Raw genomic sequence first — 16,764 nt, forward strand, 5'->3', positions numbered from 1 at the left:
TTGCGGGGACATACCGAGGGCTTCGGAAAAGGTCCGAAAGTAGACCAAGTCAAGTGACCGCATAATTTGGTACGCGATTAGACAACTGATGTTTGGAATGAAATTATACTTTGGCTGGTAGCCGTTGTCCATTCTCGTTAAAGCCGTTTATGAATAACGTCTATGATATAGGTTGTCACATCGATTCATGCACCGAATTAGTAAGATTCTAACTGAAATTGAAACTAGATCTTGGAAATCATTTTGTCCAACTCACCTGAGTAGTGTCAGAATTGACCAACTTGAAGCGCTTGGGCTCCTAATATATTACTTCGTCTCTATTCCCTTCAGTCGAAGGCACTCTGAATGGCTGCAAAATACGTGCATGAAAAGTACACAACGTAACTTCCCTAGCAGCTCATCAAATGACTCGAGACGTCAATATGATATACTCTTTGGGAGAAAAATTACACTCCCATCTCCATCAATCATAATATAGCCTTCCTGGAGGCATCCCAGCGGACGCTCCGGCTCCCACTGTTCTTGAGCACCTGTACACAACCACACTACCCCAAGAAAGATATCACCAACCAAAGTTCCACTTGTGGCCCAAAAATGTCAGTGGCAGCTCCTCCTCAGCGGCTTCGTGCTTGCCAGAGGTGCCGATCCCGCAAGACCAGATGTGACCACACTCTCCCGTCGTGTCTGAGCTGTGCAAAAGCTGGAGTTCCGTGTATGAGCGATGATAAGGCTTCGGGACGGACTTTGACGAGAGCAGAGGCGTGGGCGTTGGAGCAGAGAATCAAAACGCTCTCGGAGTCGATTCAGGCACAAGATAATATACCCAATTCGACCGAAGCAATGAAGAGTTCGGCCGATTGCGAGCCCACCGAATCCAAGAAGCGTAGGCTTTCGGAGGACTCGCTGAGCAGTGAAGAATTGGATTCCGGAAACGAGGGTGATAACAGCAGCCATTACAACGGATTGCATCTTCTTGGATCGGTTATTTCGGACAATGGCAGCTCCCACGTGAGTGAAGACATCAGAAGAGAAATTCGACGATACTCTCACTCCATGACCCCTCAGGGAGCTAGAGAAACGTTCATTGCTACAGAAAACTTGGCCATAGGAAAGTTGGGAAGAGACTTCTTGAAAGCTCTGCGGAAAAATATTGTCCGCAACAGGGCTACAGATATCACTGCTTACAATATGTCCATCTTGTCTAGAGTCTCAAGAAGGTACTTCTCATGGTTCAATAGTGCTTACCCGGTGATGCACGAGAAGCAATTTAGTGATCTTCTTCAAAAGTGCCATGACTCTCCCGATAGTGCTTCTGCACTATCCTTATTCCAGGTAAGAATCGTCATTGCCATCTCTCTAGCATCCATCAGTCGTCCTCACCTATCTACATCCGAGCTAGGTCACAGTTCCCATGCCTTTTGGAAGTCAGCGACCAGACTACTATCTCGTTCTATAAACGAGGCGTCAGGCATTGTTCATTTACAGATATCTTTGCTTCTTTTACAGTACACGCTTCTAGTGCCCAAAGCAGGTAATTTGTGGCAGCTAGCTGGCTCTGCCATGAGGATCGCTACAGAGCTAGGTTACTACGCTGAGCCCACACCAGGTAAAAACCTTGATCCGCTCACGCTAGACCTTCGGCGTCGTCTCTTTTGGACGTGCTACTGCATTGACAGAACCCTAAGTACTATCATGGGGCGTCCAACGAGTATTCCAGATGCGTGGATCACCGCAGAAATGCCTTCACTTGTGGAAGACGCCCTAATCAGGCCCGATGGCGTTCATCTGGGACCAACATGCCATTTAAAAATTGCATCGATTCATCATGTACATATATGCCGATTACAGTCGGAAATACATGGAAGGCTATATGCTCCAGGGCACAACCCAGCACTAGACCCAGAGAGTCTCTCGAAATGGACATGGCACACGTACGACCAACTAAGAGCTTGGCGTCTGTCTCACTTATACCCGACGCCTTTAATAACAAGGGAATGGACTGAATTCCAATTTCACATAGCAGTCGTTCTTCTACTAAGACCCTCTCCGAACAGGGCAAACCCTACTCTTGAGGAATTGCACGTTGCATTCCACTCTGCTGGCCAGGCTATGAACCTCGTGAAGATTATGCACCGTGAAGCCTCTGCAGTGTTTGCCTGGCTCACTGTTCAGAGTCTATTCATGTGTGGATTAACGTACATTAGGTACTTGCGTACCCTTTCTAATGCTAATCAAATTCAATTGTGCAAGCCGTTTGTTGAGATAATCCTAGAGGTGCAAGCGTGCTCCTCGATGCTTGAAACGCTAGCAGCTTTGGATAGTGGTGACCATGAGCAAATTCGGAACGTGTTTGAAGTGGCGTCTTCGAATGTGCTTCACGAATTGGCCAACTCGTGCAACATCACTAGTCAGGCCAATAAAGGCAATGTCTGTATTTGGGATAGGCTTGCAAAGTCTAGTAGTCCTTCTTTGCAGCGACCCATCAACATTCCGGGCTGCAGCCCAGTTGAATTACAAAGAGAAACGAATATCCATCTAATTTCAAAACTTCAAGAAAGAGACAATTCCTTACTTGACGATGATCATTTCTTCCATCATGACGTCGATGCCTACCCTTCTTCGGGCTACTCACATCGACAAGACAATTCCAATGATTTACATGTACCTGCAAACCCTCGATCATGGCGCCAATCTGAGGAATTTACAAGTGTGACTCCCTTCAGAGACTTTCCTCGAGACGACGGTCTCGAGAGAGGATTTACTTCTCAACCAACTCCGGGTCCGTTTGCATCTCCTATGCAAGACAGCATACACACAAGCGGACTTGTGCCCGATATTCCCGATGACACAAGTGCCGATTTGGAGAGATGGTTCCTATACCCAATCTAAAGTAGTATTTGATTCCGTTGTGGAGACCTCGGAGGTGCTCCGGAAAGCGCGGTTGGTCTTCGGACAGCCACCGAATCTCTCGCGCATAACGCCTGGATACGCTCGGGCGCCTTCCGTGTGGGACCCCATTTCTGCAAAATGATTTAAAGGTCGACAATTGCAGATGATTAAGCTCTGCTAATTTTCAAACTATCAAATTATACGACAATGGTCCACAAGAAGATCGAGGGAATCATCGCTGCCGTTCCTACACCACTCACTGCTGATGCAAAGGCAGTGGACTTGGAGAACATAAAGGCTCAGGTCGAACGTTTGGCTGAAGCCGGTATCCATGGAATTGTTACCACCGGTACCACTGGTGAGTTTCCAGCTCTCTCGCTTGAGGAGCACAAGAGTGTTATCAAGGCATACGTTGACGCAGTCGCAGGAAGGTTCCCTGTGATTGCTGGTCTTGGCTTCAACAGCACTCAGTTGGCCATTGAGATGGCTCAGTACTCTGAAAAAGTCGGTGCTGACGCTTGCATGATTGTCCCACCATTCTACGATCCTCTCCCATTCAAGGCTCTCTACAAGTTCTTTGAGGACGTGTGTGGGTCCATCTCGATTCCCGTTATGTACTACAATTTGCCTGGTGCTACTGGAGTCCACCTCACAGCCGAGCAATTCAGAGAGCTCTCCAAGATCAAGGGATTTGACTACATGAAGGACACTTCAGGTAACGCCAAGGAGTTGGGTGACCTTTTGACTAACCCTCCAGACGGGCTCCAGCCATTCAATGGTTGGGACACCCTTACTTTCTTCGCTATGTCCCACGGTGCTAGGGCGAGTGTCTGGGGAGTGGCATCCATCGTGCCCAAAGAGTGTGTCGAGTTGTGGAACACCTTCACCAAGGAGAAAAACTTGGAGAAAGCCAGAGAGCAGTGGAAGTTCCTCTGGGAGGTAAGTGACTTCCTCGAGAGCGTTTGTTACCCAACAGGTATCAAGGCCGGTCTTGAGATTATTGGCCATCCAGCAGGCCCAGTTAGGGCACCCACATTGCCATTGGAGCAGAAGGATTACGACAGGTTGAAGAAGATTCTTTCCAAGAGAAAGTATTAAATGACTCAATACAGCTTTCTGGGATGAAATCGTAGCAAGAATTTTTTTTCATATGTAGACGAATCAGGATCATAATGGACGCTTGCGCCTGACTCTGTGACGATGAGAATAAATAGACATATTGAAGCATGCCACCAAGAAACATTGATGACGTTGGTGTCCCTTCAGAACTACTTCACTGTCTCTCTCGATCTCATTTTAGGCAACTTGCTAACCTACTGATGAGCTACGAGTTCTCCAAACTCCAGTTTCTTATAAATGAAGTCTCCCACTTTATGCTGTAATCGTTACAAGTTCTGGCCCAATCGGCTCATACCGTATTTGATCTTCCGTGTTTGCAGCCATTTCTCAGGCCACCATTTGATAAAATTGCCTTTGACAACGATGCAAATAGGTAACTAGAAGTAGAATCAAAAATTTTAACAAAAATGACAGAAGGTAATTGTGACACGAACAGCAATTTGGGGCGACCACGAATTTCCCCAGCTTTTTTAGGACCAACTTATTTGGTCCATTGCATGGTGCGCATAACAAATACCAGGAAATTTCGGTGGAGCCCGAAAAGAAAGTGGAAAAAGCAAAGCCGGTGAAAGGAGAAATTCACGAAATCAATCGCAATACAAAGCTGAACATTCAAGCGATAAGAAAAATTCACGGGAATAGTTATCGCCATTCCGTTCCACTTATGCCGAGTCTTTTTTGCTACGATCTGGGGAAATTCTTCATGTGGTGACGCACTGAAGATTTGCACTTCTTCTTGCTTTCTTTTTCGCAGCAAGTGCGCCAAAACAGCGCTTTTTCAGGTAACTATGCCACCCGCCAGCGTCACTAAAACTCACCAACCAAAGCCAAATTTCATGATTTTTCAATGGACCTCGATCACTTGGGCCTTTCTCATTTTCTTCAATCTGCAATCTTCCTCTCATCTTTCGGTGTTCCTCACTCGCTCCTCCATTTTCCGTCACCTGTTTCCCCAGTTTTTCACTACGGCATTTGTTCCACCCGCGAGATTCCTTCACAAATTGGACCTCTGCTCTTCGATATCGCCGTTTCCCTGTATCGTGATAGGATGCAACTGCCCACGTCTTGGCCAGGAATATCATGACTCGTGATTTTGACTTTTTCACTTTTTTTCTCGACTCGTACTTCTTCTTCTCCATTCCTAGTTCTTGTCAGTGAGTAGCTGGCAAATCATGTTCATCGCCCTCCGGGCACTTCCTTCTATTTCGCTGCGTGCTTGATTTTATGTCTGAAAAAAAAAGACCCCACCTCTGAAGACTCGCCGTCTTTGCTCGAGGATCTCCAGATCGAGGACCAGAATGTGTTCAAGATCACTGACAAGGGCCCTGACTTTCGTGGGCTCACCTGCTTCGGAGCTGCGGCTTTGGTGGTGAAGACCCAGTTCGGTTTGGGCATCTTGGGGCTCCCACACACTTTCTACATTTTGGGGGTCATTCCTGGCCTCATATCGTTGATAACGCTTTGCATTCTTACGACGTGGAGTGGCGTGGTGGTGGGCCACTTCCGTCTCCGTCATCCTCATACTTACAGTATTGGCGATGCTGCAGAGATCTTGTTTGGGCCTGCTGGAAGAGAGTTCATGGGCGCTGCTTTCTGGCTTTTCTACACTTTGGCCTACGGCGCCACCGTTCTTACGGTTTCTATTGCGTTCAACGCTATCACATCTCACGCTGCTTGCACCACAGTCTGGACGGCGGTGGGTGCCATTATCAGTCTTATATTGGGAACGGCTACAAGAACCTTGAAGGTTATGTCGTGGATGGGTGTGGCCGCCATTGTGTCGTTATTCGTCAGTGTTTGGATCGTGGCCATCGCTTGTCTTACTCAAGACACGCCCTCGGCGGCTCCCAAGAATGAGGCAATTGAAAAGGGCATTGCCGCCGTTGCCACGGGGAAATCGTATGCGGCTGTTGCTAGCGCTGTGGCTACTCAGCTTGCTGGTCTTAGTGGAACGGCTTCCTTCTTCACAATCCACACAGAAATGAGAGACCAGCGTCAGTACAACAAGGCTTTGTACCTTGGGCAGGGCTTTGTCGCTTTCAATTATATTATCATCACTTGCATTGTTTACGCAAAAGTTGGCAAGTATGTCACATCTCCCGCCTTGGGGTCTGCTGGTCCGCTCATCAAGAAGATCTGTTACGGTATCGCCTTGCCTGGACTCATCTTCTCGTGCTTCTTTCTTGCTCACCTTGCTGGGAAGTACTGCTTGGTCAGAATACTCAGAGGTACTAGGCACCTTCAAATGAACACTCCAACACACTGGACCACCTGGATCTCAATGATGCTCTTGGCTATTGTGTTTGGTTTCGTCATTGCTAGTGCCATTCCCTTCTTTGGTGACTTAGTGGCGCTTATTGCCGCCTTGTTCGGTACCACGTTCTCCCTTATTATTCCTGGCTTCATTGCGGTCTACAACTTGGGCAGCAATGTCAAACGCGAAGGCGACGGTACGTTGTGGTGGTTCAGCGGCTGTATTAAAGCATGGAAAAAGAATCGCTGGAGTGTGATCAACACTTTGACAGCGGCGTTGTCAGTTTCATTGGGAGCATACATCTTGGTGACCGGAACTTACGGCTCCGTGCAATCCATCATAGATGGCTATAGAAATGGTACTGTTTCTCACGCTTTCGCTTGTGAGGATAACAGTGGTTAAAAAGTATTGCAATGATTTTATGATAGTTTTGGAATGCATTCACGAAAAAGATTACCAAATTACTTGTAGTGAACTTGTAACTCTTGACATAGACATCCAAGACGCATCAGCTGAAGCGGCTGGTACTTGTATCTTCTTAACTCTACTTGGGTGGCGGGCTGATTGGATCTGAGCTGACTTCTCTCGCAATGAAACCTTTAAGAAGAAACTCAGCAAGGCTCTCAATCTGGATTACTTGAGTACTAGAAGCTGACATTTGCTAACTTCCATCTTCGAGTCACTTTACGTTCATGTCGCCAAATCTACATGTAAACATCATTATTCATATTAACGAAAACTGATTCCCTTAAGACTCCACTAAATTTACTTCTTTCCAAAGGGCCATAACTTTTTCAAGTATATTAAAATGTAGTCCTTGTCGTCAGTGAAGACCACACGGGACTTGTTGCGGATGGCAGCCTCCTTGGCTTGTTCAGGATCACTGGTCTTCATGTCGGCGTCTCCCAAGTTCTGGCTCTCTGGAAGTACGTGGTCTCTCAATAAGAGAACACACACAAGCAACACCACGCAGAGACAAACACCGACAATGGAGAGCTTTCTCTGAATCTCAGCGTAAGCCATACTAACTGCTCTTCTCGCTGGTGTACCCCAAGGACTAGTCATAATAAAGGTGTAAGGCTCGGCATAAGCATTCATTGCGAGGGTTGGGTCTACGCCCAACTCTGTCATCTTTCTAGCAATGGTTTGATACATCTGCTGAGTCCAAATGGCACCAGAAACACTGTTCGATATAGCCAAACCAATGGTGTAACTCATGGAGAAGATAGCCGTCACAACACCCATGTATTCGTGATTGGTGCATGATTGAATCGAAGCAGCAGCTACTCTAAGGAGACATGCGTTGGCAACACCGAGGAAACACATTGAAATGGCGACACCGTCACGGAAATATTTGTCACGGATTCCATCATTGGATCCTCTAAAGTGGACGAAGAGGCCAGAAGATAAGAAAATCAACACCACTCCAAAAAGAATAATGGCTTTGGTTCTCCTGATTCTGCTGATAGCAAGACCAAATATTGGAATAGCAATAGCCTCCGTAAATCCCTTGAGAGCAGGGGTTCTGGTTGCAACAGTAATCGTAGCGTTCATACCCACTAGCATTACCGGGTAAGCGTAGTCATTAGGCATTCCGTAGATAAAGCAGGTGAAGAGCCCAACAAGAAAGCCTGCCCAAATACCACGGTCCTTCATCACTTTCCAAGGAAGTAAGGGACGTTTGGTGATTTTTGTTTCCCAAATAATGAACACAGCGAGTGCAACAATGGTCATCACAAGAGGGACAATTATAGATGCTTTTTTCCACTTTGTCAGCATTCCGCCAGCAAGTGTCAATGGAACTAAAAGAAGTCCAAGAGACACTGCAAGCAAGAGGCAGCCCACAAAATCGACCTTCCAAAAGAACGCATGGAGGTTATCGAGTCCACGAAGACAATACCACTTTGCGTAGCCCTTCAATTTCCCTATAACACTGTCACTGGTGCTGAGCTCAAGGTGGTATCTTTCTGCCCTGGGACTTCCTTCGATGAAGCTTGCGTGTTCCTCCTGGTTGATCTGCTTCCAAGCGTCTGTTCTTCTTGCTTTTAAGATCAAAACGAGATACATCACAGCATATAACAAGCAGACCAAGGAGGAGACATAAGCCCAGAGAGCAATACCCCAAGCCCAAGTGTGGTGTGTCAAAATTTCATCGTTGATGTCACCAATCGCCCAGGTGTTAATGATTTGGGGCATACTCATGCATGCAACAGCCAAAACCCTGTATTTCAAAGTCGTAGCATCAGACAAACTAAGCTGCCACAAAACAGCCAAGCCCGAGTTTCCCAAAGCATAGAACACCGTTCCAGCACCATACTTCTGGATATCGGTAGCGTGGGCCTGAACAACGAGGCCAATAAGCTTGAAAATCAACGCAAACATATACAATGGGAGACGGCCAAAGTTGTCGGCAGCTCTAGCGTAAAAGGGCATCGATGCTCCAGCAGCAACACCTCTTATCACCCCAATTGTGGACATCAATGAGTGCTGTTTGTATGAGTTTGTTGCATAGCCAACGAACACAGCAACCGCAGAGTTGTCAACCGAGATGATAAACATTCCGAAAAAGATGAAGAAACAGAACAACACCTTATGCCATGGGCGAGTCATTTGAGCCATAATGAGTTCGACCCTGCGAATGCCAAACGACTTGATCACCACCTCAGAAGGAGCATCTGAAGACACCGACAGGGAGTCGTTGACCTCCTTGTGGTTGAGGCTCTGAGCCTTTTCCTCAGCGGATTCCTGAGTGTTCAAAGTGTTAGCCTCCTGAGAGGCAGTTCTTTGGTCGGCCATTGCTGGATTTGAACTTGAATTTCAATTTCGCCAAATCTTCCCCCACTTATACCTGACGCTGGGGGGAAAAGTTCTTCCCAGAACGTCAACGAGACATACGTCAATGCGTGCTCTATTGTTTCTTCGGCAGCAGCGTACATCCCCTACATTTTTTGGCCGTAATTATGAAAGACGGCTACCTGGGCTCTTGGCACAAAAGATATGTGCGAGAGTTTTTTACGAGGCTGCAAATCAGAGGCCGCCTTCTCGCTTGTCCGTGAACGGTGAGCAGGAGCCGCACAAAATGAAGGGCGGCCGCTCTCCCGCCAAACTGCTCAGTAACGGTCTGCGCTGTAGAAAGTAAGGCAAAGCTTTCGAATTTCTTTAAGTTGAGTGGTCTGAAAATTTTCGTCAATTGAGTTTTGTGACTCTCTCATTATCACTGCCAGTCTTGAGTGCCCATTTTGACATAGCCGTTTATCGGAACCATCTAATCTAGAAAATCGCCATGCCACCGCCTGCATGTTCTTTAGAGGGTGACATGTACGTTAAGCAGTATTGTGCTTCTGCGTGCATGCTTAAAGATGAGCTCTCCTCCTCAAAAGTATGCTTATTGTTGTGAGCACAATGCTAGCGCTCTTGTGGATCAGCGCCTCACCGGGACTCGGGTATCACAATTTTCATCCAAGTTTCCATACGCAAAAAAGTTGCCAAAATTGCTATGCATCCTTACTTTGTGTTTTATTCCCCTCGCAACTTTCTGGGCGAGGCTTGAGAAAGACTAGATTCAAGCCTGTGATTGTGAACAATCCTGAGCTGATCCTGCCAAGAGGTATCCACACGAGCTCAAAATGAAAGACGTCCTTTTCCCTCTGGTCTGTAGTTAACCGACGAATCGCCTTTCACCTGTGTGCACATGCCTCTTACAGAGAAAGCTTCATTGTTCGCCTAACCATTGTTGCATCCAAATCACGCCAAATGCAAATTTTTCTCAATAAGGCTGTCAATGAGACTTTCAGCTCTCAGACGAGACTCTGGGAAATTCCGTGCAGTTGCATTGAGCTAGTTGCGTGTTAGAGTTGCAGCCTACACAGAAGTTAAACTCCGGGTCGTTGTTGTCAATGGAGATATCTCTGGTTTAATCGAGCCAAAAAGATCTCCGGTGGCCACTCAACTTGCTATCTGTTGTCACACGAATCAGCATAGGTTTGTTCTATTCTGTGCATACAAAAGTCAGCCTCTTACCTTGGGATGAACTCACACTGCTCATTATTGAATTTGTGGGGTTTGGCACGAGTATACTCACAGTAGATTCGCCCTCCTTCCGCTTTTTTCAGTAGATGTGTCGTGTTAAACTGCTCCAGAGTTACTCCCAATGTTTTAGAATTGAAGTGGTAGATAGGCTCCAAAGAATACTTGGGATCCCACAGTAGAGATGAAGTTAGTTTTAAATCTGCTTGATTGCACTTCACCGCCCTCGGCTATTCCACCGGCTGCCGCATTGTTCTTTACGAAAAGAGCTCATCCACTCAATTGGTAAAATCTACAGTAGCTCGGGGTGCTGATCACTTGTCTCAATGCAGAAACTCTTGTGATTTTCATGGCAGTCATCGATATGGTTGATCCTCTCGCAAGTATCTTCAAAGTACCATAAAATTTGATATGATATACCTCTGTCTAACTTTTGTTTCGAGGCGGTTGAAACTAAACGATTGTGCTCTCTGACTCCGCATAAACTTTTTATGCGAGACCTCTTTTGGGCAAAAAATGTGGTCTTACAATGAGCGTCAAAATCAGCCAAACAAAAAAAAAAAGCCCTCCTCAAATGCCTTTTACTGTCGTCTTTAATTCTACGTCAGAGGCTTCTATGAAAGTGAAACTCTTATCGGTCTATATGCGTCTGTTGACCTGGTAGTGCATGCTTCCACCAAAGGCTTGATGCTCATCTCGGTAGTACTACTTCCCAACCATCACCATGTTATACTTGATCGGCTTGGGATTGTCCCACGAAACGGACATCACTGTCCGTGGGCTTGAGACCGTCAGAAAATGTGAAAGAGTCTACCTCGAAGCATATACATCGATTCTTATGGCCGCAGACAAGGAGTCTCTTGAGAAGTTCTACGGTAAAGAGGTGATTCTTGCAGACAGGGAGTTGGTGGAGACGGGAGCTGACCAAATTCTCAAGGATGCAGACAAAGTTGACGTTGCGTTTTTGGTGGTGGGTGATGTTTTCGGTGCTACAACCCACACTGACTTGGTAATTAGAGCCAACGAGCTCGGCATCCCATACGAGCTGATTCACAACGCCTCAGTGATGAACGCTGTGGGTGCTTGCGGCTTGCAACTATACCAATTCGGCCAGACTGTGTCGTTGGTGTTTTTCACTGAGACCTGGAAACCAGACTCCTTCTACGCCAAAATCATGGAAAACAGAAAAATCGGACTCCATACCTTGTTGCTTTTGGACATCAAGGTAAAGGAGCAAAGCATAGAGAACATGGCCCGCGGAAGACTAATCTACGAGCCCCCCAGGTACATGGACATCAAAACTGCTGCCCAGCAGTTGCTAGAAGTTGAGGAGACCAGAGGTGAGAACGCTTACACTCCAGACACTCCTTGCGTGGCTGTATCTCGTCTTGGATCTCCTACGCAGAAGTTCAAGGCTGCTTCATTGAAGGAATTGGCTGATTACGACGCTGGTGAACCTTTGCATTCATTGGTCATGTTGGGTAGACAAGTGCACGAGTTGGAGTTGGAGTATTTGTACCAATTTGTAGACGACAAGGAGAAGTTTAGGGCACTTGTGGAGGCCGATCAGGAGTTCTTCAAGCCTCCACCCTACGTTCCTCCAGAGGAAAATTTGAGCGATTAAAAGAAAAATTATAGTATGTAAAGTGAATACATAGAGCTACTGGTTCTTTTTCTCCGCCACGGGAGCCACGTCGTCCCACACATTTTTCGAGATATCCCAAACCATCCAGTCGTACCAGCCAAAGAAGGCAGGGAAGAATGTGACCAAGTGCCATAATGAGTGAGCATCCACTAAGTCAAAGAATATTGGTGGGAAGTCAAAGATCTCGAGCGACATTCCCAATATAACGATGAAACAAAGCAACAAAGGATAAAGTGAGTAGAGTTTGGGAGACTTAGCGTAGAAACTTCCCAAGATTATGCGATTTGAGCGGATGTAGTGAAGGTGATCTAAGATGATGACGTTGCTTTCGGCTTTTTCCAAATCGTAATACTTTGTATAGAGCTCAAAGCATGTCAATCCCCAGAAGATATTTTGCAAGATTCCCACAAATATGTTTGTTTGCATATTGTATGTGTACAGCCAGTCTGTCTCTAGGCGGTAGATGTGAGCAGCGTAGGCGCCAACGCATGTTAAAAGAAAAAAGTACTTGTAAATGACGCGCAGGGGAAGATATAGCTTAAAATACCTGAAAGCAATGCCGTAGAAGCCAGTTAGGACGGTCAATCCAGCAAAGTAGTAATCAAGCTTTTCCGTGAACATCACGTCCCTTATGTGAAAAATCGTCAGAGAGAGCCACGCTCCTATGGCAACAAACGCAGCAAACTTGACATTTCTGAACGGGCCTCGAAGAAAAGCCATTTGTTCGGAGGGAAGCTTCTTGATGCATTCACTTATCTGATGGTATCCAAGGTAATGTGGGATGAGGTTCAAGAAAGAAAACAACATCAGCGCCACCTCCTGAACACCAAATATACGCCAAAACGGCCATTTGCCGTGAAATTGAAGCACCTCCTCTCCCGCAGCGACTCTCTCCTTGGTAATGATCTGCTGACACTGGTAGTCGCAATTGGCCGGGCAGTCCCATTGTAGGATCTTCATGGGCAAGCTGAGCTTGCCTGAAGTAAAATGCCACAGCGGCTCGTACCTCTTGTATTCGCCTGCGCTCTTCAACTCTTCTTCGAACTGGTCTTGAAGCAAGTAGTATGGGTTGTAGTAACAGGTCAATTGCTCACATTGGAACCTGCAATCATTAAACTCGTCCAAGTTATCACCAGGAGATGCCAATACCAAATTGGCAATCCAAACAGTTATCAACAATGGAGATAACATAGACAGTAGCTTGGGGCAAAGGAAAAGGTGCTAAAGAGAAGATTCACTGTGGAAGAACATTTTCGCGAACGAGCAAAGGTGCGTATAGAAGCAACATAGATCAACCTGGTGAAACAATGAAAGGGGCTAAAGCTGAAAAACGCTGTTGATGAAAGAGCATTTATGATGTGGCAATGAACCTCTTTAGTCCAATCTCCTGCTGTGTGGTTGCCTTTTCTAATAAGAATAGGTTTCTTCATGAATGTGGAATGATCTCGAGTCTCATTTGTGGGGCACACTCACGGAAAGATCTCGTGATTTCCGGCAAGTTCATAGCCAAAAAATCTAAAATAGAATAGCGATGAGATCAGTGACTGAGAGCAAGGCTCCTTTTTAAGTTGACTATTTTGCCTTCTATGAGGATGTTACCAGTGCTCATTCTAGTTTTGAGTATGGTGAATACTTTTTCACGAGTCAAACTGCTGCCTCACTGCTCGATGGATGAGTTTTTGGGTATTATAGAAGACTTGAAATACAATTGTATCATGCGTTACACTCCCATTCTCAGGGTCAGCAGTGTAACTAATATCCGACCTCATACTCCACATCCTCCAAGTTTCAAGTTAGGAATATTAATGATCTCCGGTTCGGCTCTGTAATTGGCCTGATGTATCTACAGCCTGTACCACTTCTATCTTGTACATGATAACAGACTAATGTCTGCTGGTGGTATATTGTGACATTTCCATCATCTCAGTATATGGATGTTCAAGTTGATTGTCATTAAAAGAACTCCCTTCCCGATACTACACTTAGCAAATCTAAGGGCAACGCTAACCGCCTCATTCGGCTAATCTTCATTCTTGGTAATTGTCTCTTCTGTTTTTCCAAAGTGTTATAGTTTTCAAACGCATTTGAGTCTACGTTTCCGCCTTCCCTAACTAAGCATAAAGCACTTGTCTAAAAGGAGACTATTCACAAAGGGAACAAAACCTTGAGAAGGCCTTATCGATGCGGGATCAGTACGCTATACACTCTTCATCTACCATATTAAATCCTTATCATATCCCAATCGCCATTTTGCAGCCATTTCCTCATATGCAGCTCTGATGAAGGACGGAATTGAGATTATCTTTAATGGCAAGTGCCCGCGATGGATCTCCAGGTAAAAGCCGATTGTCTGCAGTACGGTCAGTGCTATCGCCTACTGCCTAATCAGTGCAGCGCTAGAGTATATAAGGAGAACGTCTTCCTCATCTATTCTCCACATTTCAAGTTTTTTTTGTTCATTACACAATATCATGCCTCCATCACAAACAGAAGTAGTCACCGACACAACCTCCAAAGAGTACAAGATGGGCACAAGAGGCTCCCACAACATCGCCAAAGGATTGCCTCATCCATACCCAGTGCCTACATTTGCCAGGAAAGAAGATGAGAGAAAATGGGCAAAACAGCACATGGCAGCAGCCTTCCGTGTGTTTGCCCGGAAGGGTTTCACCGAGGGAACGGCTGGTCATATTTCCTTGAGAGACCCTGTGGACCCCACGACGTTCTGGTTGAACCCATTAGCTAAGCACTTTGCCTTGATCAAGGCTTCTGACTTGGTCCATGTTGATGAAGAAGGTAACGTGTTGCCAGACGGGCCACAGAGTGCCGTCAATGCTGCAGGTTTTGCGATTCATGCTGCCGTTCACAAGTATAGGCCTGACGTGAATGCAGCATGCCACACTCACTCTGTGTATGGAAAGACGTACAGTGCCTTGGGCAGGCCCTTGGACATGATCAACCAGGACGTTTGTATGTTCTACAAGAGTCACGGGGTGTATACTGACTTTGGGGGTGTTGCTCTTGAGGAGCAAGAAGGTAAAGATATCGCCGATGCCTTGGGTGACGGTAAGGGAATCATTTTGCAGAACCACGGACTTCTCACTGTTGGCCAGACAGTGGATGAGGCCGCTTACTTGTTTTGTCTCATGGAGAGAAGTTGCCAGTGCCAGCTTATGGCCGAGGCGGCATTGAGACCTGGCGAGAAGTTGAAGGTCATTGGCGACAAAGTGGCCGCCTACACCGAGCATATGACCGCTGACCCTGAGACGCTTTATACGGAATTCCAGCCCGATTTTGAGATGGAGCTCAAGTACGATGGCGACTTTATGAGCTAATTGAGCTACGATGCGGATGAAAGTTAAAGCATAATTTTGAGTACTTAAAGGAAGACTGAAGCTATTGACACTTCGTAGATGGCAAAATTTCTTAGGCGGTGCTTACCTGAAGCATCTAGGCGGGAACGATGTGCGAGCTGGTCGAATACTTGGCTTGAGCAATCGAGATGGTGTGGTCAGTGAGGTCGTAGTAGACGTAGGCGCTTCTCAAGAAGACGTCACCGAAAATGTATGGGTCATAGTCGGTGGCCTGGGCACCCAAAGAACACACTTTCTGGCCATTTTCACCAACATTAACAATGAGGTCACTGTATGGGATAGAGATGGTGTTCTCGCCCAAGTCGAACGAGATGGACTTGTCAGATGGCTGGTCGCAGTTAACAATGTAGAGACCTTGCTGGTAGCTGATAAGACCGAGCTCCTGAGCCACCGCTTCGGTAAGATCAGTGGGCCACAAGTTCCAAGAAGTACCCGAGTCCAAGATGTAGCTCTGGCCCAAAGAAATGGACTTGCCTCCAACAGTAGCGCTTTGGGCAGTGATACCCAACCCTTGGTCGGTGGAGACCTGGTATTTCTTCAAGTCGCCCTCGTACTTATCGGTATCGATACCGCCAAAGATGATGGAGCCTTTACCCTCCAGTTCAGAGCCCAAGAACAAGGAGTACGATGCCTTTGGCGTGACCCCAGACTTTTGCAAAGCCCATGGCAAGTTGTCGTAAGTAGGCTCGCCTTCGACAGCCTCCTGGCCTTTGTCGGCGACACCCAAAATACCGGTACTGTCTGCGTTGGCCAGGCTGACCACAGCAAATTGAAAGTTGCTGACGAGTGTCAGGCCCAGGTTGAAGGAGAAGTCGTCAAGGTAGTAGCTGCCTTCAGCACCCGAGTTATCCAAGTACTGGATGGAGAAACTTTCACCGGTGGACTGGTCGTGAGATGATTGGCTTGGGTCAAAAGTGCCGCCTTCGGCACTGCTGACACCAGGGCCGTACACCCAGAGGTCGGAGGAGCCGGTGTCAAGGAGCACGGTGACCTTGTCGTGCTGAGAACCCAAGTACACGTCAAGAATGTACGAGATGTCTCTGTCGTTGGTGATGGTGGTTGACGTGGATCTCTTGGCGTGATTGGCTCCTCTGGCCGCACGGAGATTCTCGAAGTATCTCTGAGGGTGATAGAGGGTGGAGTTCTTGCTGGTGTCCTTCACGATGTCGAAGTCGAGCTTCAATGGCTATGCCCCTCTTTTGGCAACAGAAGCGTCGTCGTTTTGAGGAAGCACCAAGCCGCTCACGAGAGACATGGCGAGGGTGAAGATGGTCAAAAAGGGAAGCATTGGTTCAATGTTAGAGGATGGTGGTGGAGAACGAAAACTGGTTGCAAATGGCGCCCCTTAAGTATCTCGACGTACCTACCTTCAAACGTGCTAAATCCATGCTACCAACCACGTCCACGCGACCGCGTGGCTGCAGCCACACCTGGCAGCTATTGTTTTGAAAATCCGG

General features: G+C 46.8%; 8 protein-coding genes across 8 annotated transcripts; 5 read left to right on the plus strand and 3 right to left on the minus strand. All coding sequences in view use genetic code 12, as the record gives it.

Moving 5' to 3' along the window:
- Positions 1-594: 594 nt before the first annotated feature.
- On the plus strand, positions 595-2,889 carry CJI96_0000008 (uncharacterized protein; the record flags this gene model as incomplete). Its single annotated transcript, XM_029033807.2, has 1 exon — positions 595-2,889. One exon carries the CDS (start codon positions 595-597, stop codon positions 2,887-2,889), a length of 2,295 nt encoding a protein of 764 aa, XP_028892399.2.
- A 207-nt stretch (positions 2,890-3,096) lies between these two features.
- On the plus strand, positions 3,097-3,987 carry CJI96_0000009 (dihydrodipicolinate synthase family protein; the record flags this gene model as incomplete). The annotated part of the gene is made up of 1 exon (XM_029033806.2): positions 3,097-3,987. The coding sequence occupies one exon, from the start codon at positions 3,097-3,099 to the stop codon at positions 3,985-3,987; it is 891 nt and encodes a 296-aa protein (XP_028892398.2).
- A 384-nt stretch (positions 3,988-4,371) lies between these two features.
- On the plus strand, positions 4,372-6,664 carry CJI96_0000010 (uncharacterized protein; the record flags this gene model as incomplete). The annotated part of the gene is made up of 2 exons (XM_029033805.2): positions 4,372-4,381; positions 5,250-6,664. 2 exons carry the CDS (start codon positions 4,372-4,374, stop codon positions 6,662-6,664), a joined length of 1,425 nt encoding a protein of 474 aa, XP_028892397.2.
- Positions 6,665-7,027: 363 nt separating this feature from the next.
- CJI96_0000011 (uncharacterized protein) lies at positions 7,028-9,058 on the minus strand (the record flags this gene model as incomplete). Its single annotated transcript, XM_029033804.2, has 1 exon — positions 7,028-9,058. The coding sequence occupies one exon, from the start codon at positions 9,056-9,058 to the stop codon at positions 7,028-7,030; it is 2,031 nt and encodes a 676-aa protein (XP_028892396.2).
- A 1,954-nt stretch (positions 9,059-11,012) lies between these two features.
- CJI96_0000012 (diphthine synthase) lies at positions 11,013-11,912 on the plus strand (the record flags this gene model as incomplete). The annotated part of the gene is made up of 1 exon (XM_054702014.1): positions 11,013-11,912. The coding sequence occupies one exon, from the start codon at positions 11,013-11,015 to the stop codon at positions 11,910-11,912; it is 900 nt and encodes a 299-aa protein (XP_054557989.1).
- Positions 11,913-11,948: 36 nt separating this feature from the next.
- CJI96_0000013 (uncharacterized protein) lies at positions 11,949-13,124 on the minus strand (the record flags this gene model as incomplete). Its single annotated transcript, XM_029033802.2, has 1 exon — positions 11,949-13,124. One exon carries the CDS (start codon positions 13,122-13,124, stop codon positions 11,949-11,951), a length of 1,176 nt encoding a protein of 391 aa, XP_028892394.2.
- Positions 13,125-14,404: 1,280 nt separating this feature from the next.
- CJI96_0000014 (uncharacterized protein) lies at positions 14,405-15,268 on the plus strand (the record flags this gene model as incomplete). Its single annotated transcript, XM_029033801.2, has 1 exon — positions 14,405-15,268. One exon carries the CDS (start codon positions 14,405-14,407, stop codon positions 15,266-15,268), a length of 864 nt encoding a protein of 287 aa, XP_028892393.1.
- A 115-nt stretch (positions 15,269-15,383) lies between these two features.
- CJI96_0000015 (pepsin-like aspartic protease) lies at positions 15,384-16,562 on the minus strand (the record flags this gene model as incomplete). The annotated part of the gene is made up of 2 exons (XM_054702015.1): positions 15,384-16,427; positions 16,515-16,562. 2 exons carry the CDS (start codon positions 16,560-16,562, stop codon positions 15,384-15,386), a joined length of 1,092 nt encoding a protein of 363 aa, XP_054557990.1.
- Positions 16,563-16,764: the final 202 nt, after the last annotated feature.

Source organism: Candidozyma auris, chromosome 1, assembly GCF_003013715.1.
Source record: "Candidozyma auris chromosome 1, complete sequence".
In the NCBI taxonomy this organism is placed as follows: domain Eukaryota; kingdom Fungi; phylum Ascomycota; class Pichiomycetes; order Serinales; family Metschnikowiaceae; genus Candidozyma; species Candidozyma auris.